The 26,076-nt window shown below is 42.2% G+C and overlaps 7 protein-coding genes across 7 annotated transcripts; 3 read left to right on the plus strand and 4 right to left on the minus strand.

The window, feature by feature from the left end:
- The first annotated feature begins 1,048 nt into the window (after nt 1-1,048).
- On the plus strand, nt 1,049-3,042 carry tspo (translocator protein). Its single transcript, XM_079265324.1, has 4 exons — nt 1,049-1,315; nt 1,942-2,117; nt 2,225-2,363; nt 2,475-3,042. The coding sequence occupies exons 2-4, from the start codon at nt 1,945-1,947 to the stop codon at nt 2,646-2,648; spliced, it is 486 nt and encodes a 161-aa protein (XP_079121450.1). The 5' UTR covers nt 1,049-1,315; nt 1,942-1,944; the 3' UTR covers nt 2,649-3,042.
- An 844-nt stretch (nt 3,043-3,886) lies between these two features.
- On the minus strand, nt 3,887-5,557 carry uqcc2 (ubiquinol-cytochrome c reductase complex assembly factor 2). The gene is made up of 4 exons (XM_079265327.1): nt 5,406-5,557; nt 4,676-4,750; nt 4,140-4,206; nt 3,887-4,054 (listed from the first exon to the last, which is right to left on the minus strand). The coding sequence occupies exons 1-4, from the start codon at nt 5,541-5,543 to the stop codon at nt 3,948-3,950; spliced, it is 387 nt and encodes a 128-aa protein (XP_079121453.1). The 5' UTR covers nt 5,544-5,557; the 3' UTR covers nt 3,887-3,947.
- A 91-nt stretch (nt 5,558-5,648) lies between these two features.
- tomm6 (translocase of outer mitochondrial membrane 6 homolog (yeast)) lies at nt 5,649-6,766 on the plus strand. Its single transcript, XM_079265328.1, has 3 exons — nt 5,649-5,795; nt 6,329-6,463; nt 6,608-6,766. The coding sequence occupies exons 1-2, from the start codon at nt 5,698-5,700 to the stop codon at nt 6,423-6,425; spliced, it is 195 nt and encodes a 64-aa protein (XP_079121454.1). The 5' UTR covers nt 5,649-5,697; the 3' UTR covers nt 6,426-6,463; nt 6,608-6,766.
- Nucleotides 6,767-6,837: 71 nt separating this feature from the next.
- cUnh1orf74 (chromosome Un C1orf74 homolog) lies at nt 6,838-7,647 on the plus strand. The gene has a single exon (XM_079265321.1). The coding sequence runs from the start codon at nt 6,841-6,843 to the stop codon at nt 7,618-7,620; it is 780 nt and encodes a 259-aa protein (XP_079121447.1). The 5' UTR covers nt 6,838-6,840; the 3' UTR covers nt 7,621-7,647.
- Nucleotides 7,648-7,793: 146 nt separating this feature from the next.
- sirt4 (sirtuin 4) lies at nt 7,794-10,412 on the minus strand. Its single transcript, XM_079265320.1, has 4 exons — nt 10,361-10,412; nt 9,574-10,052; nt 8,897-9,191; nt 7,794-8,798 (listed from the first exon to the last, which is right to left on the minus strand). The coding sequence occupies exons 2-4, from the start codon at nt 10,050-10,052 to the stop codon at nt 8,646-8,648; spliced, it is 927 nt and encodes a 308-aa protein (XP_079121446.1). The 5' UTR covers nt 10,361-10,412; the 3' UTR covers nt 7,794-8,645.
- Nucleotides 10,413-11,125: 713 nt separating this feature from the next.
- Nucleotides 11,126-18,213, minus strand: sxph (saxiphilin). Its single transcript, XM_079265309.1, has 17 exons — nt 18,094-18,213; nt 17,563-17,723; nt 16,641-16,740; nt 16,353-16,529; nt 16,067-16,229; nt 15,885-15,949; nt 15,399-15,556; nt 15,083-15,269; nt 14,856-15,004; nt 14,673-14,763; nt 14,082-14,129; nt 13,762-13,944; nt 13,046-13,193; nt 12,714-12,796; nt 12,422-12,606; nt 11,747-11,933; nt 11,126-11,636 (listed from the first exon to the last, which is right to left on the minus strand). The coding sequence occupies exons 1-17, from the start codon at nt 18,146-18,148 to the stop codon at nt 11,593-11,595; spliced, it is 2,184 nt and encodes a 727-aa protein (XP_079121435.1). The 5' UTR covers nt 18,149-18,213; the 3' UTR covers nt 11,126-11,592.
- A 242-nt stretch (nt 18,214-18,455) lies between these two features.
- Nucleotides 18,456-25,874, minus strand: sfi1 (SFI1 centrin binding protein). The gene is given in 27 exon segments (XM_079265304.1): nt 18,456-18,805; nt 19,381-19,480; nt 19,573-19,658; nt 19,744-19,996; nt 20,129-20,200; nt 20,283-20,488; nt 20,575-20,751; nt 20,854-20,928; nt 21,335-21,409; nt 21,498-21,632; nt 21,636-21,658; nt 22,216-22,312; nt 22,397-22,499; nt 22,609-22,685; nt 22,767-22,856; nt 23,223-23,289; nt 23,418-23,515; nt 23,609-23,701; nt 23,784-23,854; nt 23,989-24,150; nt 24,278-24,434; nt 24,571-24,673; nt 24,759-24,876; nt 24,973-25,067; nt 25,148-25,258; nt 25,408-25,479; nt 25,563-25,874. Coding segments are annotated over 27 exon segments (3,051 nt in total). The 5' UTR covers nt 25,727-25,874; the 3' UTR covers nt 18,456-18,634.
- Nucleotides 25,875-26,076: the final 202 nt, after the last annotated feature.

The following is a 26,076-nucleotide window of genomic DNA, read 5'->3' on the forward strand; positions in this document are numbered from 1 at the left end:
TTCTTACTGGGAGTTAGATGAGACGATACCACTTAAAGTTTCATGTAATATGAGGCAACAGCCAGCAGGTGGTTAGTGTAGGTTATTATAACGACTGGAAACAGGCAGTCTGGCCGAATGCACTTTAGTACAATTTTAAGGTAGCCCTAGTCGTACTTTACTTAAGTAGTTCCATTTTCTGCTACTTTATACTTCTGCTCCAACATTTATTTCATAACTTAAGTTACTTGTTGCAGATTCACATTAATAATACAAAATATTATCACAAATAATTCGGGCGTATTAAATGTAATAAAGATAAGACGGCAACTCTCTCGTTTACTCCCTAAGAGACATTCAATAATTCACTCTACTCAAGGACAATTTAGACATATTTGTACTTTACTTAAGTAAGCAATTTCTATTATATGCTTTCTATTTATATGCCTACTTCTACTTCACTGCATTTCAGAGGGAAATATTAACTTTTTTTTAGACCATCCACTAATACTTAGATGCTATTACTTTAGTAGCTATGATACTACTACCCAGTATACTAAGTATCTAAAATTGGCTCCACATTGACGAACTACAACATGAAAATGGTGATAAAACAGAATAATATGCCCTATCAATAACACAACACTTTAAAATAGTCATTCTGCGGAGTGAGTACTTTTACATTTCAAGGATTAAATGGTGAAAACATTTTACGAGACTCTACATGTATGTAAGATTGCTTTACATTACCGTTTAAATGTGTTTTTCAAGTTTTACTTGCCAGAATAATATTTAAGGTAGCTTTCCGTTCAAACTGACCTCACATAGGAACAAAAGATAAATATGAGAGGGACTACGGGCAACTATCTTGACGTTTTTATAATCTCTGCTGCTGCATCTTCAGTCACGGATCCAGTTGTGCCTGTTTTGGAGTAATTCAAAAATAAAGACGTAGAAACAGGCCGACCAGGAAGTACGGTAGTGTTTCGTGATCTTTGGACCTTTTTAATGGAGCACAGTAGCTGGCGTTATACAACATCATTATTTCGCTAGCTACCCAAATACTCCCCAGCCGCCAGTCCTCTCTTGAGTTTGTCCTCGCGACCAACCAGTTGGTACCCAGGCTGCGACGTCACATTGTTTGTCTGCGTTTGTGCGCGCGCGTGTGTGTGAGTGTGTGTTAGCATGGGGAGTGTCTGTTACTGACCGACCTGATAAGGTAGCCCTGCCCGTTACACAAACTAATATCACACTGTCGAGGTGTAGCCTCAGTTAGTCCGACGAAACAATATAACGTTACATGCAACTGTGCGGAGGCGCTGACAACTGACTGAGGGTACGTAACATGTTGTAACTTATAACCCAACAGTAGTTACTTTACTGTCAATATATAAAGACGGTAAATGTATCTTTATCTAACTTTGCGCAACTGAAACATTGACTGCGCTAGTGTCGTTCAGTGCTTTCCTACCGCCATAAATCGAAGAAAATACCAATTAACGTTAGCTCTAAACTAGCATGTGTTGCTGTTGTTATAAAACGTATTTCGTAATTTCCTATTATGTAGACCGACAGTTATGTGACTCTGGAGTTTTGTCAAATACTTGGTAACTGTTTTCTAAAGTTTATAACTCTAGGTTTATGACTTCTTTAGCCAACAGACATTGGTTCTTTTTACATTATTTACATACTTGAATTAAATGATATTTCAGTGATTTTCCAAGTCGTTCTGCTTGCAGTAATAACTGACAATGAATGGGGCTCCTCAGTAGTGATGAAGAATTACCACCTCCTCCTCAGCTCTGTGTCTCTTATTGTATCACGTGTGCTTTAATTTCCTTATTTTCCTGATTATTAATAATCCAGTGCTACATGTCTCAATACTCAAATCGTGTTGAGGTTTGATACCCAGCCCGAGCAGAGCTTAAACAGCTATAATGTGTCTGCTGCTCTTTATCACAGAACATGTGGCTGCCCATGCTTGGAATGACTGCCCTGCCCCACCTGGGAGGGCTCTACGGTGGTTACATCACATGCAAAGAGGTGAAGACCTGGTACCGGACCCTGCAGAGACCATCATGGCGTCCACCAAATGCAGCATTCCCCATAGTCTGGACCTGTCTGTATACAGGAATGGGGTACGCGTCATCGTGACTGGCTCATGCAGGCTCTGAGATCTACAACTTCTGTTCTTTATTTAGTGATGCAACCTCCTTATCTAAATATTTTTAATTTTGTCATGCAGGTATGGTTCCTACTTGGTGTGGAAGGAGCTGGGAGGTTTTACTGAGGATGCACTGGTTCCACTGGGACTTTATGGGCTGCAGCTAGCTCTGAACTGGGCCTGGACTCCGATCTTCTTTCGTGCACACAAGCTGAAATTGGTAAGTTTCACACATAAACTTTATTTGTTTACCACATAAGATTATGAGGGAGGACAGCTTAATAACCTTCATCCACATGTCCATTTAACACCCTCTCATTGCCCAATTTAGGCACTCATGGAAATTGTGCTTCTTACTGGGGTTGTTGGAGCCACCATGGTGTCTTGGCATCCCATCAGCCGCACTGCCACACTGCTGATGGCGCCCTACCTGACCTGGCTGTGCCTCGCCACCTCTCTCAACTACTGCATATGGAGAGACAACCGTGAGGAGAAGACAGAGTAGGAGACAGGTGGTGCTGCCATAGTATGTCTAGCAGACATGTTTGTTTACAGTCATCTGCAGCATATTAAGGAAGGATAAGACAGCCTGCCTCTGATCGGTCATTGTTCTGTTACTCAAATTCAAGAGATCCCTGCTGAACAAAAAGTGCATTCGTTCAAAGCTTACTCATTTGCTAGTGAATTAGTTTTTTTCAATATCCATATTGTACACACAGAAAACCATATTGATCAGGTTACCTGTTTAAATTAAATTGAATGAGAAAAACCTTTTCATGAGTTTATAAATGAACTTCTTGGTGTGTTTAGAATAAAGTGTAAAACTGCATTTATTAGCTTTTTCTAAAGAAAGTCTCATTTTGTGTGTGTATTTATTACGAACAGTCATGTGTTATAGTAACTGCTGAAACTCAATTTATAATAAAGTTCTCAATATAATTCATCACTGTTGAATCCATTCCTTATGTCACAGCAGGTCACCAACTCTACATCCAGCGAGGTTTACGCATTTAAAATTTGAGAAAAAGATAACACAGGTATCTGATCAGAAGTCTGTGTTTACTGACAAAATGTACCTGATATTTTGTCCTTTTAGTTAATTCTGTAGTGTGTAAAATAATGAAAATATTCATAGAGATCCTATTATGTTAGAAATTCTTTTAAAAAGTCCCGAAAACTAAAAAATACTTTGTTCTAGGCTCACAACTGTAAGTTTAACCATCCATCCATTTTCCTCTGCTTATCCTGGGTCGGGTCGCGGTGGCAGCAGGCCAACCCAGACTTCCCTCTCACCGGCAACATGTTCTAGCTCATTCTGGGGGATCCCGAGGCTTTCCCAGGCCAGCTGGGAGATGTAATCTCTCCAGCGTGTTCTGGGTCTTCCCCGGGGTCTCTTCCCAGTTGGACGTGCCTGGAAAACCGCCAGTGGGAGGCGTCCAGGAGGCATCCTAATTAGATGCCCGAACCACCTCAGCTGGCTAAGTTTAACCAAAGTTCATTCAAATCTGTCACATTAAGACAATCTGACTAAAACAGAATGAACCAAGAAACAACCTTGGTGGAAGTAGATTTCAACTTAGTTTCAGTCAAATATATATATTTGTGTAGGAATTCCTCAGTCTTTATATTTTGTTTTGATTCCTCAAACGCTACAAATGACGCAATTAACACCTGCAGAGTTCAAATAGTTTGAAAAGCCCATCACAGTATATCATAATAATAATAACATAACAGTCCTTGACGTTAACAACAATAAACTTTATTTATATACATGTCATGAGAAAAGAAAAGGATGAGAGAGGGGTTATTTTTCAGGAGCTTTCTCTAGAGCGTCTTCTGGTGATTTGGAGAATCTTTCCGTTAACGTCTTCCACAATCCCTTCTTTTCCTCGTCCATCTGCTGCACATTTCCTGTACAATGAAAATAAAGTTAACTGTAATAAAAGTGTGTTTGATAAATAGTCATAAACGGAATTGTGATAATGTTGGTCCATACCTGACAAAAGCAGTTTGCACTCTTCCACTGTAACTCCAGTAAAGCTTGTGTCTCTTACACGAGGGAACTGTGAGCAGATACAGAGACATGTTTGCATTAAATACACCGAAGTCTTTTTATACCGTTTACACTCCCAACCACTGAGGAAATACATTGTTTTCAAGAGTACTTGATGCAAATTATCTTTCTGATGGTAAACAGTACACTGAGGTGCTTTTGTAACAATAAAGAATTGAGAACTTTGTACAAACTATAAAAGTATTTTATTATCCTCGAATGCTAAAAAGTAACTGTCACACGGTTCTCCTTACAGTCTTGAACACGACTGTAGCTGATATACACTTCTTCATGTCACAAACTCTGGTGGGGGATTGATTTGTAAGGATTTATCTTTCAGCTATTGCATTCAAAAGGAAATGTGCACACTAAACAATGTCCTCCATTAGGCAACAAAGTAATTCATTAAAATAGCTCTAATGCATAGATGTAGCAGATACAGCAGCACGTGAGATACGTGAATAATATACGATACTTACTCGTTGTCTGTAGAAGTTATCATTAATGCGGGCCAAACTTTCATACATCTGGTCACACTTCTCTGGATCGGATATCTAATGGGAAAAAATTTAAATATATATATACACACACACGTGTATGAACGCGAGCATAGACAGATTCCATGGAAAAAAAATATAACTTCAGCCATTTATAAGAGAACAGCAAAAGTATAAAAGTGCAAACAGATGAAATGTATTTTTTTATTCACTGTATTGTAAATTGTTATACATAGATAATCATATTCTACTAATTACTGAATTCAAAATACAAGATTTGTTCTGTGAAAAAAATGTAAGTAGAGTTGATTTGTGTGTTGATGAAAGAAAGTAGAGAAAAAAGAAACATTCATAATAACACGAAAAAAATACTATAAAATGTGTGCAGTACATCTGTTGGTTTAATTACTAGGAATGTACAAATATACAGTAGTAATGTCTATATTAGAACTACTTAAGTGCAAGTAACGTCACCTCTGTAGGCTACTTGCAAAACTATGAAACACTGTCTACGTGATGAGAGCCTTTCTACCTGGTTCATGAATAAAGGTGTGTGAACAGGTATAAACTGATGATTACAGTGTTGATCATAAAGAGGCTTTCACAGGTATCAATCAACAACCAGGCAAGGTCGACGGAACATGATGCACTTAGCTTAACGTTAGCTCGCTGTGTTATGTAGCCGTGTGTTGTGTTCACGTAAAAGAAGTACCTGTGTGTTTTCACCCTCACGGAAGGCTGAGGTTACTCTCTGTCGCAGAAACGTCCCCAAATCCCGTGCTTTCTTGGCGTCGTCCCGGGGCCATTCCTCACACAGCTTCAGGAACCGACGGTACCTGGTGGAAGCCATCTTTGTACATACAATGACAATCGCGTTTGTTTTAAGGACGCGTGAGCTTTGAGCTTTATCGCTCGCCGTACTTGTGTCACATCTAAACTCTTCCTCTTCCTGTCGGCTCCCCTCGTTGTAGCTGCATCTGTCGTTACAACAGCACGATAGCAAGATGAGCGGAGTAGACGGTAAAAAGGGTCCTTCCGCCAGTGTGATGGAGTGGATCGGTTCAGCTTGTCGTTTCGCAACAGACAAAAATGACTTCAGAAGGTGCGTTAATGTGGATGAATGTGTGTGAACAGTGTGGTTGTTAGCCGCGTTAGCACACACTGCGTCAGGGAGATTTGTCCTTGCCTCGTCCAATCTCTCTCAGTCAAACCACTTAGTCAGTATCAAGGCTAGATTACCAACCGGGTTGAGTTGGAAACTGCTCCGAGGTCTCAACATTCCAGGAGCCCTCGAAAGGGCTTTTGAGTGTATGTCAACGGATTCTTTAATTGATTTGATCTGCACCACTAACGTTACAGCTAAACACTCCCATGACCCCTGTGCGGGTCCTGGTTTATCGCCTGGATTTTGTACAAATAATTACTTTTATCTAGTATCATTATTTCGATTTTCAATGGTCATTCATTTTGCCATAACAATCCAGTACTGGTCAGGCTGTGTGTTTTAATCAAATCACCACACAAATTACAAACTCCTTTTTTGCTATTTTGGTGTTTTTATTTTCAGCTGGCTTGTAAATGTAGTTTTTGTTCTCTTTGTTTAAAGCTTTAATATTGTCAATTGTGACTTTTCAGGAATCTACTGGTCAACCTGGGCTTGTTTGCAGCTGGTGTTTGGGTTGCACGAAATCTCTCAGATTTTGACCTGATGTCTCCTCAGCCCCTGACATAACATATTCAAAATACATCACCGCTAAAACCAGGATAATGGTGAGATCATCTCCTTTTATCAGAGCCAGAGGGAGGTGTGGTTCAGTTCACTATTAAGCAAATGTGCCTGATTGTTGCAACTTTATTCATCTTGAAAATCAGAGCTACACGTTTGTAACTGATGGCATCTTTTTGTCCCTTTAGGTGTCTTGGACCAACAAAGAAGAAATGAGGGTCGTGAATGAATGACTTTTGTTTGACTAGTTTTCCTTTAAAAACAAATCAGACCCAAATCAGCTTAATTTTCCTGTATTTTTTGTCATGTCATTGTAGGAGGCCTGAAGATAAATAATTGAATCAGTGTCTCCGCTCATATTGTTTTTGTCCCATATTTTTTTTAAATAACTAAAATCGTATGTAACGCGATTCCTCCAGCTATGTCCACTCAGGAGCTCTTTATTGCTGCAGCTCGTAGATGTTTGTCTGCTGGTAGAAAATCTCTCTCCGTCCCTCAGAGTCTGGATTTGGCTGCTCAGGTCTCTGCTGTTGATTTGGGACTGAAACCGGCTTTATTGTACGACAGCAACAGCGCCGGAGCAGATCAGGTGCAGCAGTATTTGAGCTCTTTGCAGTCTTCCCAGCTTGTGTCTAATTCACTTCTCACACTGGATTTAAATGGAAACAGTCTTATTGTTAATACACTTACAGTCGGATCAAATGTAGAACAGCTGTTGCATGATAACAATGTGGCTGTTATTGATATCTGCCACACGCTGGAGAAGCCCATCGTCGCTGACTCGCTCAGAGGAGAGACACAAGATGTACTGCTTCTTCTGAGAGGGCTTGAACAACTAAAGGAGGCTGAGAAACCTCATTATGTTGGAGAGAAGTCGGATGAGTGGAACCTGTGCACAGTGTTTGGTCTTTTGTTGGGTTTCCCAGTCACTTACTGGTTTGATCAGACCAAGAGCTTTGAAAACTGTCTGTCTATGACTCCCCTGATAGTAACTACAGCGTCAGCAACATGGCAGGCAGACTCTGCAGGTCACAGGTTTTGTCTGTACTCCTTCAGCTTCCCGGCTGTGCTGCTTAAAGCGCTGCAGTCCAACCTGGAACACTGGAGGCTTTGTTTACAAGAGAGATTTAAGCAGCAAAATGTTGTAACGGATCTTACGTTTTGTCAATCCACAGTCACTCTGCCCTCAGTCTGTTTGTGATGCAGACATGAAATGTCTTTTAAATAAATGTGGTGTTTACTTTATTTCTTAACATGCACTGGTTGACACGATGCAAACACACAATACATTTCATGAAGTGCTTTAATGCTGTCACATTATTCATAAAACAGCATGTTTATCATGACTGAATATAAATATTTGCATTAGTTTCAGGTAAAATATGATCCACTGCTTGACAGGTTGTAGTTTGTAATTTAAAGCCTCATACTTGTTATGTTTAACATATTGAGAAAATGTCTTCTGTTGACATTTAAAATGTTCACACAGCAGTGTCGGCACCATTATTTAAAAACAGGCTAAATTATGCCAGGATAGTGCAAATGAAATCCCACCCTTTAATACAAGTTGATTAGTGTATTTTGCATTTTCTCCACTTGAATTAGTTTCTAAAACATTGTCAAATTACCTGCTGTGTCTTACCTGCAACATGCTTTGTGCAATAACAGCCTGCGTTTTCACAAACAAGAACACTGCTTCATCGATATTTCCAATAATCGAAATAAAAGCAGCATCAGTACGCAACGTTGAACAGAGCCTGAAAGACAAACCACACGGCCCCATCCTCCAATCGTCATTTCAACTCTGGGCTTTCAGACAGTGAACCACACATGCTGCATGATCTGCTGCACATATTCTACTGTATATTAGAGCTCGAGTCTTCTTGTTTCCCCTGGCAGAGCAGATGTGTCGCACCAAGATGATGATCAACTGACAGCAATCTGTAGTGTGAAGAGAAGTTGAATTTCCAAGACAGGCACACTTGTTTTCACTGGTTCTGCATAACATATGTGAGAGTAGATATGTTAGTTGTTATTGTCCTCCTTTGATAATAGCAGCAAATTCTTCTCAGCAGAGAAGTGTAAATGCTCCTGGTTACTTTTATGGAGCTCGAACAAAGTGCCAGTCGAGACATTCCTCCTGAAGTTGATGTCGTTTACCAGTTTGAATCTGAGGTAGTTTTGACCATCTTAATGTAGATTATCCAAACTGCACGTCCATGACGGTCAGAGAGGTTGGATGACCGACAGCACTTCACCACAGCGGCCGCTCACTTTCAGCTCGGCCAGGTGGTCAGCCCTCGTGGACCCGATGTTCACGATGGCAACGGACATTTTCCGATCACCAGCTGCCAGTAAAAACCTGTATCCTGAATAAACCTTGTGAATAACAGAGAGGGACACAATTACACACACAAGTCCAGCAGAGGTGTGTTGTAATACAAGTGTTGTTTGACCAAAGTGCCTCTACAACCTACCTGCAACGACGAGCCCACCACTAGTACCGCATCCGACTCCCCCAGTCTGTCGTGCACAAACTGTACTGTGGCTTTGTTCACGGTGTCTCCAAAAAACGTGACCTCTGGCTTCAGTATCCCGCCACAGCTCTCACAGGAGGGAACTCGGAAATTGAGGACCTGGTCGTCATCTATGAAGACATCACCATCCGGAGCCACGCCGCCCGTCTGTGCTGTCCAGTCCGGGTTTAGTGCTACGAATTGCGTCTGCAGCTCCTCCCTCGCTGAGATGGCACCACAGCCAAGACACAACACCCTGAGGACACATATATGAAGAATAATAATGTATCTTTATGGTGACTTAAAAGGGTCAGTTCACCCAAATGACAAAACATAGAGTGGTGTCAATAGATACCCAGGTTTTGTGATATCCGTCTCTGAGATATCACATTTATTGCATTTGGGTGGCAGCAGGAAAAAGCTGGCCAAATAATCCAGAACGAATAAATATAACTAGGGGTGAAAATGTTTTCTTTCATTGTTGTTTATCATTTGTATTTACACCAAATCGAATGACATACCATGTGCCAATATGTAACATTTGTCCTTTTCCTGACAAAATAAAGCAAATTTGAAGACTACAATCTTGACAACCACTACAGGAGGCTCATGATTAACGTGTCAGGTGTTTTTCTCACCTGTGGGCACAGCCGTGGAGCTCGGTCAGTCGTTTCTGTCCTGCCTTTGAATGAAGAGCGTCCACATTCTGTGTCACCAGCCAGTGCAGCTTGCCTCTCCGCTCCCACTGCTGCAGGGCCTCGTGTGCGGAGTTCGGCCGACGGGAGGAGAACTGCGGCCACCCGACAAAGTTTCTGGCCCAGTAGCGCTGACGGGACTTTGCGCTGCGGACAAACTCCGCGTGCTGCATGGGTCGCCTGTCTGTGCGAGCATACAGCCCGACGCCCTCTGAACGATAGTCGGGGATCCCTGACTCGGTGGAGAGTCCGGCTCCACTGATGACAAACAGGCGACTTGCTCGGGACACAAAGTCCTGCAGCAGCTCCAGGGAGTGGGTGTCTGCGGTGCTGCAGGCGGGGACAAAGCTCACCACAGGGACCGAGGATGCCCTCCTCACAGGTGCTGCGTGTAGTGTGAGGAATCGCTGTGGTAATCTCATCTACAGCGAGACAAATTGATGAACAATAAAAACCGCATGCATTTATACACCGCCTGCTCCATGTTCCTCACAGAGGGGCGGGGACAAGTCACTGTACAAATCAGACGATAGCTAAGAGGCCATCACAGCTAACACACTTTAATTACCTTAAGATTGTTAATGCCAACAATGCTTAAATATATGCAGCTAAATATAGTCATAAATATTTGAGACTTCCCTAAAGTGTAACGGGTAGTTTACCTCACAGCTGGCTAATGTACTCACTTATCTAGCTTACTATGTTTAGCTAAGTCAGTTCGTTACTATACCTTATCAGTTTAACGGTAATAACGGGCACGGCAAAGTGTCAGCAGCTTCAACGCGTTGGTTGAATAACTTGACAACAGGCTGATATAAGATGGGAACTTTTCTCAGTGGCAGAAACCGGAAATACCAGGTTTAACGCAACACCAAACACAGTCGCGCTGTAGTCTGGGAGTTGTAGTTAAAACAAATGTACGATCCAGATTGCCGGGGTGTTCAGTATTATTTGCCTTCCTTTCTGAATGAATTAACGAATTCCTTTTGACATCACTATATGTATTCATACTTTGAAGCAAAGTTAAATTTTTTCTTGATGACAAATTGTAGTCTAAAGGAATCGATATAGTTAAAGGAGCTGTATTTAACATTCTGAACATTAATAGAGCAGAAAACAACTATTTGCTGTGTAATAATACAGGGGAGTAATGTGTACCTGAGCAGAGAATTAAGTCACGCTGGTGAACTCACTGCAGCTGCTCTGCACTGCTCTCACATTTCTGTTACAGCTGATAATACCAGCCATCCTCTCAGGTAAACACAGTCAGCTCTGTCAGCTGTTGGCTCGCTGTCAACATGTTGAGAGCCGTTGGGAGGCAATCAAAATCCTGCTAAATCTGTAACTTGCACCTTTAAAATTATTTATAAACAGGATTACTTTAACTAACAGTAAACACAGACACAAGTAATAAAGAAAAAGATGACTGAATAACTTGCACCAACATAATTGGATTAAATACGTTGTACAACACAAAATGCAGTAGTCCTAGCTGTATTGGGTATTTTTTCCTGTAAAGTTTGTATATCTTTATTTAAACCAAAGCTTCAATGTCAAACATTCTGTAAACAAGTTTCACAGCTTCTTTAAAAATAATGAATAGTAAACATTGCTTTGCAATGGCATCCCCATAGATCTTATATTCCCAGTCTCACACTCATATTATGTGTTAACAAATACAGTGCTATAATTGGGCCATATGTGTGCCATTACACAACACAACACAACATTTTAAGTTACAATGGAATCTGAAAGTTGATTTTCTCTATCCTTTAACGTGTCTTAATAGTAATGACTAACCACTTCAATCAGGCAGCAACGTTTTGAATAGAACGTCAGCCGTGAACAGGACGGTACCACTGATGGTTTGCAGACGTCGGATGTGGATGAAACAAGATTGTGGATGAAGGGTTGAACCACTGAGTAGCACAGAGCAAAGTAACTTTTCCCTCTGCGTGTCCATTAGAATATGCTGCACACGTCCTGATTACAAAACTCTAAGATATCTGTTGGAAGGAAAACATGAGCAAACATGAGCGTGATCAACATGTGTGGGAGGGGTGGTTTGATTATACGTTTGACACAAACAAGCTGAAGTATCTGATTACAGTCGTACCAGAGTGTGTGCAGTTGAAGGCGGTTTCTGCCTGACTGTAAAACTCCTCTCCGAGGATGGAGCGGTAGTCCATGTGGCTTGTGTGCACAAAACACTGAGTTGCATCTTTGAACAGCAGATCACTCTCTCCATATTGCTGAGACTCAAAGAGCTTGAACTCCGTGTTTGGGTTGGCTGCAAAAGTTTCCTAGAAGGTTTAAAAAGAGAGTAAATAAGCACCTAAACACTCCCCTGTTCCTTTCCGCAATGCCAAAGATCATAGTTTAACTGTCTGTTCTGAGTTCGGTCAGCATAAAACAAAAGCTGGAATCAAATGTCTGGTCAGATTTGTACTCTTCTTGATTTAAATCAATCATATAAATCTTATTATTACTCGTGAAAATATCTTGTAAGGCTGCTTGTGTTCAGACAATTTAAACATCTGAGATATGAGTCTTTTTCTTTCATGTTTATTTGTATATTTCTCAAAGTAAAGCATCAAACCTGAAATAAACTTATCCAAAATGCAATGGCAAGCATGAGGCTAACCAGAGACAGACATCGCCAAGACTTTCCTATTTCCTATCTGTCCCAAACTGCAGCTTTAAGGGTTGATAGTCCACATGAGGTGTAAAAGGACAACCTGATTTGAAACACTCACATTTATCAAACAAAAATCTGTTCACATAAGCTGACCTGCGACTTCATGAGGAAGTCGTACACGCGTGACGTGAGCACCGGTCGTGTCATGATGGAGTTCGGAGGGATGACTCCGAGGTTACAGCTCTCCCACTCCGACAGCGGGGCCCGACGACCGTCACCACACAGCAGCTCGTAGTCGGAAGACGTCCACCCCTCTGCCCAACCAGTGGAACTCAAACCTGCAACAGCAACACAAAGGCATAATGTTACAAGCATAAACTACATGTTAGCGTCAGAGTGCGTGTGATTGTGTGTTCATGTCAAAATGCCATCTTGATTATCTCACTGAGGATGTTTGCAAGAAGGTTGTGTTGCTCGAGGAAGGCCACGTCGCCGTAGCTTTTACCACTGGCATCTCCAACCAGACACCTATGAACAGTGAGTAAAGGATTAAAGGGTCAAGAGACATCCATGTCTCACGGGTTGAGACATTAGTCTGTAAACACTTTGGCGCCGAATTAAGAATGGAGGCAGACGCCGAACGATTTAAAACTTTCTACCGGAGAGCCATAAACCACAACTGTCCTAATGGCTGGATACTACAAAAGATATTCAATCTTCATAAAAACTGTGTAAATGTATATGAACAGCAAAGCCTTTGTTCAGGTAAGCACATACCTCAATGCCCCCATGTTGCCATAGTAACGCTCATTGTGGTTGTCAGCACAGCGTTTGGTGGCAGCCTCCCCAGTGCCGCCCACACACACTTTACACAGATTCCCCTGAGAGCCAGGAAGGCAGCCTTTCCAAAACACGTCGTTGTACACTGAGAAAACACACATAATGACAAACTGCAGCTGTGTCTGTGTGTGTGTGTGTGTGTGTGTGTGTGTGTGTGTGTGTGTGTGTGTGTAATTGTATGTTTAAGAGACCAACAGCAGAAAGTGTAAAGGCCAAGAGGTCACAGCACACAGAGAAGAGATAAAACACAACGAGGACTGTGTGATGAAGCTTTTTATGCAGCTCCACATGAACATTGTGAGATTATGACACAACGAGCCCCTCTAAAGAGACACGCAAAAGGCCCCGCCACCTCTCCCACGTAGGAGCAAGACACACAGACTTTACGGTTGTACAGCCTCTTTTTGTTGTTGTTTTGTGTATCTTGTCGTCGACTTCTGCCTCTTTGTATTTGTTTTGGCCCTTTTCACAGTCCTTGTTAGTCTCTTTGCAGCTATTTTGCAACACCTTGTAGTCTTTTTGTGTCCCTTTGTTTCATTTTGAGTCTCTTCCTGGTTGATATGCGTGTTTGATTGACATGTTGTGGGTGAAGGTCAGGGGGGCCCCGAACACTTTGTAATCCACTCATGCACATGCGTGTTTTGAACCAGTACCTTGGTTTGGATCACAGGGGGAGCTGCAGTTGTGCTCCAGGCTTAACGTGTGTCTGTATGGCAGCAGCCAGCCTGCGGGGCTGTACATGTGGCCAAGACAGGAGCGGCGGCCTCCGAGGTTCCCGATGAATACGTTTCTGCTGGAGCGCTTTGCGACTGCCACACCCACCACTGAGGGCAACACTGAGGAGAGAGACGGTGGCCGGTTTAAATGTAAAGACGACAATCACATCGGATGCCAAGATTATTGTATGAAAGCTGCTTTATGTGTGAAATGTGTTATGATTATTGCAAGTTGTTCGTTCACTGGGATGTCTTACCGTCTGTCTCTAAGTGGGTTGCTCCCTCAGCAAGCACACACTTTTCTCCTGAGACGCCGAGAGAACACAGTGGAAACAGATCAATGTCTTTCAATCAATCACGACCATGACTGCAGATAATGTAATGATGATTCAGTGTTTCGTTTATAAAATGTCCAAAAATTGTGAAAAACTCTGGGTAGCAAGTTGCGGTTAGTTGCAGTATTAGGTGCTGCAGGTAGAAAGGCAACTGATGATTGGATTTTCCTCAATTCAAATATCTTAATGATGAAAATAACTTCCTGCTTTGCAACAGGACACGTTGTAAAGTTGGATCTTGTATATTATTTACGTCCATTTGTTTTCTGTAAGATTTCTATTTTGTTGATCTAAATCTTTTAATTTCAATGCACTGGTGTCATCATTTATTATTATTGTACATTTTATTATCATGGGCAGTCATGTTTGAAAATTGCCTTATTATTATCATTTGTACAAATCCAATAATGACGACCATTCGTCGATAATATGAAGTCGAAAAGGCTCCAACTTGGTTTTGGAGAAGCCTCTCTGCTGTGAGTAAATGTATTTGGAGAATGTCGGCAGCCTCACCGTAATATTCTGTAACTACAGGGACAAGACCACATTTCCCTGCGATGAAAGAGTGAGTTGCATCCAGCGAGACGGCGTCCACCTCGTCCTTCTGTAGACAGGTACAGTTACAGCTTGAATTATAGTTGTGATAGACCTATAACATCCAGAGATCCTGTGATTCATGCTACTTGAACGACTTACCTTAATTTTCTCGATACAGTCGCGCATGGAGACGGCTCTGATACACACCAGCGGGTCTGACTTAATACTGAGAGCCCACTGCTCACATTTATTCTGCTCTGCGTGGCTAATACAGCACCACCGTACAACACTGTCCTCCAGTGAGCTCCCTGCACACATACGGCTTCAATGAGCTCATGAAATCAGCCTGTCTTTCATGTAAAAATGAACAATGTGGGTACAAGCACCTTCATGTCCAAGACCTTTGAGGAGTGCCAGGTAATCCAGCCCCAGCACCTGACTGACATCCATGTCATCTGCAAGAACAGCTAGTTTATCCGTCACATCCTTGAAGAGAAGGTCGCTTTCTCCAAAAGAAGACGAGTTGAAGAGTTGGAAGCGCCGTCTCTCTCTCCCTCGTCGGCCAAACAGCATCTAAGCAACAATAAAGAATCCTTGAGGCATCTTTTAGTTGGGTATACGGACATGTTGCACAGAAACAGAAGTGTGTGATATCTGTGGGCAAAAGTGGGGGGGAAAACGATTGAACAAAAACAGAATTACCTGTACCGTCACCAGAAATTTGCGAGCAATCTTGCGTAAGTTAACTCTGGTGACCGTGCCGCCTCCTGGACCACGTCCCAGGTTACAGTTTCTGTAATGGCCGAGAGGAGCTTGTGTGCCATCTGCGCACAACAGCCTGAACTCATCTCCATCACTGTCTGAGAGAACAAACAGATAATATGAAAAGAGTCTGACGAGTCAGCAGGATGTTGTGCAGTTATTATCAACCAGCTGTTTTGAGACATCTACTGCAGCAGGGACTACCACAGAAGAGGTTTTCAGGACTATGCTCTTCATATTTCTGTCTGTGGACAGATTCTGTGACAAAAGAGAGAGATATGGGGGATTTGCTAATAAAATCTGGACTCAAACCGGGGAAGTTGCAGTGATAGTATCCTAAACCCTTACGGCCCCCATGTGGCCTCAGATTGTAACAGAATCAATGAATGGTAAGATACTATCGAGGTCTATTAGAAGATAGCTTACCTTCAATACTTTCAAGAGCTAAATGGTCCACAAATGCAACATCTCCTGCTCCACTCCTGAGACATCTGTGACAGAGCAAAATAGGCAATAAAGGAAATACATTTCTATGCTGGACCTGTTTGAAATATAGCAAATGTGTGTTGTAAGTTGAGAGCTTTGTTGATTCTTTGTTGAAACCCGACCTGAGGGCCCCTTGGCTGTTGTAGAAGGGCTCGCTGTGGGATGTTTCGCAGTTGTAATTCTTCTGGCGAATGTAGGACTTCTGGCCTTGGCACAGAGCGCACAGAGTCGGTGCCATGGCAGCAGCTCCGGGAACACAGCTGGCATTGAAAAAGGTACTGACGTCTGGTGGAGTGGAGAAAAACAAGTCAGGGGACCATAAAACTAGGGATGCCAAAAATAGAAAACAGAAAGATTAACCTTCCACACTCTGCTGTTCTCACTGGCAGCTGATTATAATCGCATCACCATGACTGAGTGGCTGCTCCTTTGACCAGCTCAGGTAGTTGCGGGACAGCAGGAAGCCGAGGGGAAGACTCCATCCAGCCGTCCATCGAACCCCACTGTGACAGCTCCTGAGGCCCCGCAGGGATCGTATGTCCAAACTGCTGTTTCTCACCACAGCCACAGACAGAATACAGCCTCCTGCAGGACTCAGCATGGACACACACACACACACACACACAGGTTTACTGACTCAGACACTTGTGCCGAAAATACATGATGCAGCGTCTCAGAGATCTGAAGTAAACCTACCGTCACTGTATATCTCTTTGGCGATGGTAACGAGGCCAAACTGCTTCACGGCAGAATAAACTTCTCCTGCATCTAACGTCACGATATCAGCACGGTTTGCCTGAAACAAATAATCAATACGGTGAGTTTTAGTGAGAGGAGGACTCAAAGAAGAACTCACTACAGTTCATAAAGGAAGGGTTTCCATCACTCTGAGACATTTTGTTGAAGCACCTTTTCAGTTATGATGGACGAGTAACTTTGGTTCGTTCATCCCACATACCAACCTCTGGCCCCTTAAACAGGTTATCCAAAATAAAGGTAAACTGATAAATCCTCTGGGTATCAACATATATGCCAAAGCCACATTTAAGTAATTGAGAAACAGCTCATCTCATCTCCATCACATTTAATGTCCATCAGGGAGCATTGACAAACCCAATTCACAATTTTTTAATACCAAATACAAGGGATTCTTACCAAAAAGTTGATACTGAAAGAACAAAATTGGTTGCTTTATTGTTATCTGATTTTTTTTTTTAACTCAAATATTGGTTTTATAAATCCGGTATCAGTCGAGCTCTAAACACAACTAACTGGCCTCATTCATTGTTACAGAAAGCTTTGTAGCCAAAAGTTACGTAAGACTTTATACGATAAGTGTAATATTATATCTTTAAAAATGAACCATCAATCTGTTTTCTATACCTCTCTTTTCCAACTGAAGTTCTTTGATTTATCGCTGAGACTTTGTGAAGAAGAAATCAACCGTTGTATTTTCAATCGATTTCTTTGTAAATAAACAATCAAATGTTGTACTGTATGAATTCAAACTGAAGTTCACATTCAAATACACAACTTCATGCAATTTGTATCTGCTACAGTGACTTCTTCGTCCCTTGCACACCTTTCATGACACTGCCATTCAGGCTTTATGGCTCACCCTGATCCTATCGATGCAGTCGGTCGTGCTGGACGCTCGTATGCACGAGAGTCGGCCGCCTGCTGCTGTAGCAGCAGGCAGCACCGCCACCAGAGCTTTAGCCAGTTCTGCACACTTCCTCTGCTCTGGGTCAGACACTGTGCACCACCGCATCTTCTTACCTAACATGGAAGGATTAGCTTTAGGAGTCCACACAAGTTAATCAGAATATGACAGAATTAGTTATTGGTCAACCATGCATTTTTTTTTAGTAAGATGCAGTTATCTAATGTATTTCTTTGTGCATTCATTCATTAAGAAAATCTAAAACAAACAGTATTTTGTGAGTGTTTCTATTTTACAACATCTAGTATAATGTTTAAATCAACTTTAATGTCCACAAAAAGCTCCAAAAAGAGGGCAGCAATTTTTCCATCAACAACCAAGTCAACATCCACAAAACAATCTAAATATTTCAAACATTCAACATGAGACTGAATTCGAACATAAATAACTGTGAAAGTAATGAACTCGTCGAGTAACATAACTCACCTCTGATGCTGCAGACAAAGATGAAAACGAGTAAAACAGCATTTAGCCCTCGCATTCTGCCCTTTCGTAAGTCAAAGATTCAGACAAATCTGTTTGTCTGTCGTCTGCAGAGCTCCGCAGACAGCTGTCCTTTCTGTTAGACTGAAATCCCTGAAAGTAGTAGAGGTATCGTACTAACGGATAAATAGACCGCCCATTGTGCAAGGGCAGCTCCTCTGAAAACAGCTGTGACTTTTTTCACATATGGAAATATTTAGCACCATCTGTCACAAGGACGAGCCCTATCCAATGTTTTCGCAGATTTTAAGTGTAAATGGAGTAAAAGCTGCGGTGAGGAACTTGGCGACAATGCTTTGCTCAGTCAATACAGTTTATATGGTATTCAACAGGAATACAAAGCAATATGTGGACATCAAGATATCAGAAGAGTGCAGTGGAAGTACAAATGTTTATTCTGAAACATGCATCAGCTGGTGAACAGTTTCCTCATTCAATTCTGGTGTCAGGTTAATGTTATTTTAAGAAATGTGATCTAAGCAGATCATGGAAACACAGAGCGATCTGTTTCCGCCTCTTCTGATTTGTGATGGAGGAAAAAAGCTCCTGAAGCCTGGAGGGCAGTCCGTAAATGCTGGATCCTCTTTGCATGTAGCAGCACTGTTGGTTTCCGTTTTGCCAGGTCAGCGGAGAGACCGTCGATGCGCTCCTCCAACTGTCAACATGAAAAACATCGGCTGTGACACCAGCAAAACAACTTGGAGTGTCAGCGATTTCACACCGCTTCCCCTCATGTGATCTCCGATTGTTGGCTTTTTCACAGACGATGATTTATTGTTCATACGGAAACCCAAAAGAATGCATGAAAAGTGTAAGTGATAAGTTGAAGTGATTTGGAAAGTCACCTTGAATTAACTTTCCTCATGATCAGCACCTTACAAGCCCATCTCTTTCCATAACAAAAGAAACTCGTAAGGTTAAATGTTTTTCCTCTGATTATGAACTGCATTGATTCTGGCTCATTTTCAATCTGGTCAAACTATTTTTTTCTTCTTATTTGCTTTTTTAATTTGTTTGTCACGGTTGGTTGTCGTGAGAAGAGGTTAAACACTGAAAGCTGAAGGAACACACATCACAAGCATTGATGGTTTCTAGAGATTTGGGATGCAATAATTAAGGAACAGTATATCATTAATACAGTATCATCTCTAAAGTGCACCAAAATTCTGCAGTGCAAGTGTTGTTCCCAGTTTAATAAAACACAAGGACAGATTTATCTTATCTTCTTACCTCCTTCAGCTCCTCACAGACAGCATCTTTTTCCATTTGTTCTTCCTTTCCACTGGTCTGTAGCCAGCTTTGTAATACCTCTTTTAGTCTTCGCCATGCCCTGAGTCGACACACACAATCAAACATCAGTCACTGTGAACTGTGTTCAAGGACCTGAGAGGAATGGAAAAACTGCTGTCGCAGATTTCATACCGGAGCTGCTTCCTGTCCTGTTGGTATGTCACCATGACCAGCTGAACACTGAGCAGTTCTCCGGTCAGACCTAAAGTTGGATCCGACTTGTGAAAAAAATAAAAGCAGACGTTATAACCAAGTCAAGTTACTCAATTTAGCTTTGAACGCATTCGAAGAGGTGACTATTACCATATCTTTGGTCACAGTGGTCATGAAAGCAGAAGGGGGTAAAAGAACGTCCTGGTTTTGGGTTTCCTGAGTTGAGTCCACAGTGGACATGTTCGGTTCAGAGGGCGACGTGTTAGATATGATGATGCTCTGACGTGTGGATGGAGGATGGAGCCAGGGCGACGCGGTACGACGGCCTTCCTGTGAAGGACGACCGAGCTGCGAGGGTTTTGGAGCTGCTCCAGCGCTGGTGACGGCAGCCTGATTTTGGGTGCTGAAAAAAAGAAAAGGAAAAGCTTTTGTCAGCTCCTTCCGCTGAGTGACAAACACGGTGTTTAAATAAAAGCTCATTTCTAGCTTGAAATACATGTTCAGTTTTAAGAAATGTAGAGATTTTTTGTTTCACTGTATTTTCAGTGGAGACTCAAACAGTTCCTCGCAGCGTCGTGGCTGACGTCGAGGCGCACGGCTGAGTTGTCTGCAAAGCAATGAAAGATCTCTGTTAGACTGAGTCCAAGTGTTGAACACAGATCCACAGCCTGTGAAGGGCTCAGACTCACAGCTTGCTCAGGACTCCATCTTCAGCTTCCTGCTCCTCTGAGTCAGATGGGGATACACTCTTCAATCCACACGTAGTCAAACAGAAGGTCACGCTCTTCTTGGGTGATTGCCCTTTGACCTCTTGCTCTCTCCGTGGTTTACACAGCGCCCGCTGCTTCCACCGCATCGCACAGCGCTTCACCACTCTGTGGAGATGTCGTGACCTCTGCAGGAACACAGGCAGCCTTGATGAAATGATACTCAATGATTATTCAATGACTTTACGCCTGAAGTGACACAAACGCAACAAACCTGCTCCGGGCTGTGCTGCGTTAGGCTCGTTGTGAGGTCGTTCATGCGAGCGGCATATGTGAGGATGCACGTCACGCCCTCCCTCAGCAGCTGGTCTCTGTAGACCAGAGCAGCTCTGGCCGCCTGCTCTTGTTTCCTGCGCTGCTCTGTGACCTGCAGCCTCCATCCATACAACACCTGCAGCAAATTCACGACACAGCATCAAGACCGCGTGAGCGCCAATTCAGCAATTCAGTGCTCAATATTGCAGTGAGAGACGGCTGTGCAGGCAAGGGTTACCTTGGCCTGAAGAGTGAGGGACCAGTGCCAGAGCGCTCGCTCCGTCTGCTTCGCTTCTCTCCGTCTGTGCTGCAGCTGTTCGCGGGAAGGAAACCAAAGTCACGGCCAGTTTAACTGCACTATATCACATCACAGATATTGATCTGACTGTCTAACCTTGCTCCATATAGAGACATTATACAAGTAAAACTACATCTGGCTGAGATTATCTTTTTTTTAAAGGGGTACAGAAGCGATTTTAGACTTCAATAAAGTGAGAGACAATTTTTTAAATAAAAAGTAAGAGTAGAGGACGAGATATCCTGACTTTTAGTCACTAGTATTGGTTAAGCTAAAAAAAAAAAACACACTTTAAAAAGCTCCTCCAGAGCCGAAGAGAACATAATACAACTGTTTTTACTGGCTGAGTTCTTAATGACGAGAACAGTCATCTTTATGTGTGAAGCGTTAAGAGGCTAAAGTGTGTGAAAAAGAAACAAACCTTCATTTTCCACTGGTCAAAGTACATCTGGTACATCTTTAATCTCAGCAAAAGGATTCCCTGTCGTTTCATTACCTGTAAAATAATCAGATTTTTAAAAACTCATGTCGGGAAGTTTGCAGTCTGGCTTTATATAACAGCTCAGGGATAATAAAGTCACAACCTTGTTTTTCTGTAATTGGTTGTGATGGTTTTTCCAGGCTTGCAGTGCTTTCCAAAGGAGCGTGGAGTCCTGGTGCTGCCTGGCTTTTTCCATGCACATCCTCTCTCTCCGAGCCTCCCTGGTCTGCTTCCTCCATTATCTGAAAGACCGCAAGAGCCGCACTAAACACAGAAAACATCAATCTAAAAACCTGTACCTGAACAAGGTACATGTGCCTAATGTTAACAGTATCCTGACACAACAACTTAATACCGGTAGTTGCCAAATCTGAGGTGTAATACTATGAAAACATTGATACAACAGACAAAAGTAGAAGACGATGGCTCACATTTTTCGGAGACACAAAAAAAACATTTTAGAAGGGATTCGTTTTGAAAAGAAGAAGTTTTCTTGTAATGAACATTTAAAAATCTTAAAGTTTTGAACTTAATTTGCAATAAACTGTTTTGTTTCTGTGTCTGTATCATTCGGATTTTCCTTGTGTGAGGGTGTCTCTTCATCACAGACTGTGTTGTTTTGTGTGTCATCTTTAAAAGTCAGCTGTCAGCAATAAGAGTAAGAGAAAATCAGTTTGCATTCAACTTCCAAATGCTTTAAAATAAATGTAAAAGGGTAAAATACATAACCTAATAATAAGCGACATTCATGGAAAAAAAGTGGATCTGAAATCGAAAATAAAATGACAAAGGTCTTGAAATCAAACTGCATGTGTTGTTACCTTGATTCATGGACCTCTGAGCCTTGTTGACTGCTTCCCCCTGCTGGTGTCGCTTTGGAGCTGCACATGCTGTTGCTTCTCTCCAAGCAACAAACACCTGGACAGAATCAGTGCAAAGACAGCAATAAGCAAAAGTTCCCACAAAGGAACAGCTACGACAGCTTTTCATACGCTTTATAACCTTAAGTCGAAGGCGGTGCTCGAAGTGATTCTGTGCTCGCTGCTCTGTGAGCCTGACTGCTGTCCGCAGCACTGCGTTCTCCCTCCAAACACACAGGACCTTCCTGAAGAGATAGCATTGCGGTAAAGCCGACATGAATCATTTAGATGGAGGAAATGGGAGCAGACGTCAGACCTTGTAAAGGAATAAACGTGAGAATATGTGTTCAATACCTGAGAAATATCTGTTGATGCTGCCAGTAACGTTCCTCTACGTGACCGTAGATCTGACACATCTGTAGGTGGTGTTTCTGTGAATGCAGCAGGCGACAGTGCATCAGCTTTATCTTCAACCTCAAGAAGAAATCACGTGATTTCAGACGCTCGGGTACCTTCCAGGCCACAAACGTGTGTTTGAGGAGTTTAACTTCATGGTAACGCTGCATCTGTTTGCTTTTCTTCACTCTCTGCCACTGAACAAACTGACCGAACACATAAGAGCCATTAACACACACACACACACACAGACGAAAGGGTGAGGTACGTGAGGGTACGCTGGCGCACGCTGGCAGCCGCTCCTCTTGACACTTTTGTTACCGCTTGTGTGATTTTATGTGATTTTTTACAGCTATTCTATTCAACCCCGTTTTGTTTTGACGTATTTTTGATTGCTCCCTGAGTTGGAACATCCGATTTTTGAGTTTGTAATTAAACTATATGTCGGAGTTAAGGTCACATATCATCACTTATATTTCACCGACATTTTGAATAAATGAATTAACTTTTATAAGTTATGTCCTGATCTCTGCTCTATAAGTATTTCTCATGTGTTGGATCTAAACACATACCTGCATGTGTCGCTGTTCAGCGAGTTTATCTCTCCAGTGGTGAAAACATCTGCTCAACAGAGATGTGCTGGAAAGACAACAAGTCCAAAATTATATAAAAATCATGCAAACAGGAAACACTTTGTACGAAATATGCAACATCCTCTTAGCTCGGATGCTCCAACATAAAGCAACGACAAATGTAAATAAAAGCACCTGTGGATCGTCAGCACCATTTCTTTCAGGGGTTGAAAAGCCTCGTCTTCAGCCTCCTCCAAACGGTCCTGCCACAGCTTCCAATAGTTACACGCCATCTACGGAAAAAACAAAAGGGACATTTTTAGAAACGTAAAGTGATGTATGTTTCGACTCTGTATTATTATAATCATAGAGCGCTCATCAATTACGGTTTGATGATAATGTTGGACAGCCATGTTGTTGTTCAGTCGGTGTGTTTTGTTCCTGATGACGTTAAGAGAAAGTCCCTGCAGTCCAGCACGCTGCAACAAGACAACACACAGTGATCAATACATTGAATGATCGCAATCTCTACTCATACGCTTAATTTGCTCTTCATCTTACCAGCAGATGACGATGATGACTCTGACTTGCAATCCTGTTTCTTTCAGCTTCTTCTCTGGACAACGTCACATCTACTGACGAGCTCAAGAATCAAACAGCTGTTCTGATTTTTTACAAGCCCAAACGATCCCTCACTGAACTACGTTTGATGCTGTTGTTGGTTGAAAATGAAAGGTGTGTTTATCTTGTGTTTGGCTAAGGATACAAGCTTTCCAGCGCTCCAGTGCTCTGCACTGGGTGATCCTTATGGCCAAATGCCCTGCAGCTTGCAACCGGTCTTCCTCGCACCGTTTACGATGCAAAGCACTGCTCCATTGACTCCAACACATCATCACCAGGCGGAGATCGCAGGCTCGCTGAGCCACAGCTAAAAAAAATTAGGAATTATAAAAGAAAATGGAGTAATCAGGCTTAAAAATGAGAACAAGAAAAGTATAGTATTGATGAGCATTTGGTTTATATTAAAGGAAGAAAGACAGGTAGTTTACAACAACCGTGTGACTTTTTCTTGGTTTGGAGGGAAGACACATAACTTTTCCAACGATGCAATGATTTTCTTTTCAGTCTGAGGATGAAGTGAAGCGCAGCTTTGGATTCTTTCTCTTTCTGGCAACAGGCAGCTGTGTGCATTTCTTTCCACAGAAACCAAGTCTTTGACAAAAAAAAAATATAGACATTCACAAATCGCCACGCAGAGCGCAAAGGAAGGAGATCAGCATTCATCACACATAGTGTTGACAGCATATGGGTGATGTGTGTGTGTGTGTGTGTTGGATTATGTCTTTACTCTGCTCTGTAAAGTGAGCGCCCTCTGTTTCAGGGCTTGATCCTCTAAAGTGTGATGATCTTGATGCTGCTGCAGCCGAGTCCGCCATGATCTCCACGCTGAACTGCGCAGGTGAAATAAACATTAAAAACCGATAATCCACTAAGCATTATACGTGTCTGATTTGTAAATACAATGAATGATCTTACTGTAGGGTCGCAAGTCTGTTCTGCTCAAGGGTCGATTCAAGCATTCTATTCTTCATCCGCCTCATTTCTGTGAAAACCTCCCATCGTTCCCAAACCAGACGCATCCGATGCCCGTCAGCTATTAAGGAAATAATTATAACAAAACAGCTGCTTGTGATATCTAACACAACATCAGGCTTTGTGATTAGATATACTATGTGTTCAAAAATCATACCAAATGATTGTGCAGTTTGGACTTTGCGCTTCTTTTCCCTCTGCAGTGACATAAATGTTCGCCAGCTATGGAATACCAAGTTATACAGATAATACCTGAAACACAAAACACATAATTAGAAGAAACAACCACTGTCTGTGAACAGCTGACTGAGTTACAGGACTGTTTCATGCACCTGTAGTGACACTCTGCCCGCATTGTGAGACTCCACTCCCTCCTGGACGTCCACCACTCGTCTCTCCATCCTGCAAAGGCTTGTCTCAAGACCACGGTGTTGTAGTGGGACCTGCGACATGTAATATTCCCTTGGATTAGGTAACTCAGGGTCAGATAGCACATTTGAAAGTGGGAAACAGACTTTGATCCTAGCTTTAAAGATTGAATTATTTCTTATTTGAATGACCCCACTTTGCAGAAATTAGTTTAACATGTTACTTGGCTTTATGAGGAAGAATTCGGCCAAAGGTGTTCTGCATCCATATCTTCAGGAACTTTCTTGCCAAGTGCCTTAAGTGGTTGAAACAGTTTGTTAAAGTTATCAATGACAAGATAAGAGTGATAATACAGTAATTCAAGTGTCTCGGCGGTACCTTATTCTCAGCTCCTTGAGTCTTCCATCTTTCTTCCAGCTGTATCCAACTCTGTACGGGACCATTCTTGTGTGAACTTTGCGCACTTGTTTTCTTTCACCACCAGAACTGACACTGCTTAGACGTGGTCTTACTGGATCTGGCTTTCTGGCGTTACTTTGCATTATATTACACCAGACCACTAGAGTACAGAGCGGTAAAACCACAACATCACATCTAATGTAAACATGAACACCAAAACTTTACCGCAGTATTAAGTATAAAACATAATTAACACCCTTCATCAATGTGGACAATTTGTTTGGGTAGCTAACTAAGTGCAACGCGTTTATTTTTCCTCGTCACGTGACTGTAGTAGGGTATGTTCCAGACATACAGTCGTCAAAGGCAAAATGTAACGTTTTCAAAATGCTGCGCTGAGTTCCGGTCGTGGACGTTAAATGTGTCTCTCTTGCATTTGTACACTGTTAAATAATCTCCTAAAGCTGGAGCTGATTCGAATGTTATAAAGCCT

This window comes from Melanostigma gelatinosum, assembly GCF_949748355.1.
Source record: "Melanostigma gelatinosum genome assembly, chromosome: 3".
Classification (NCBI taxonomy): Eukaryota; Metazoa; Chordata; class Actinopteri; order Perciformes; family Zoarcidae; genus Melanostigma; species Melanostigma gelatinosum.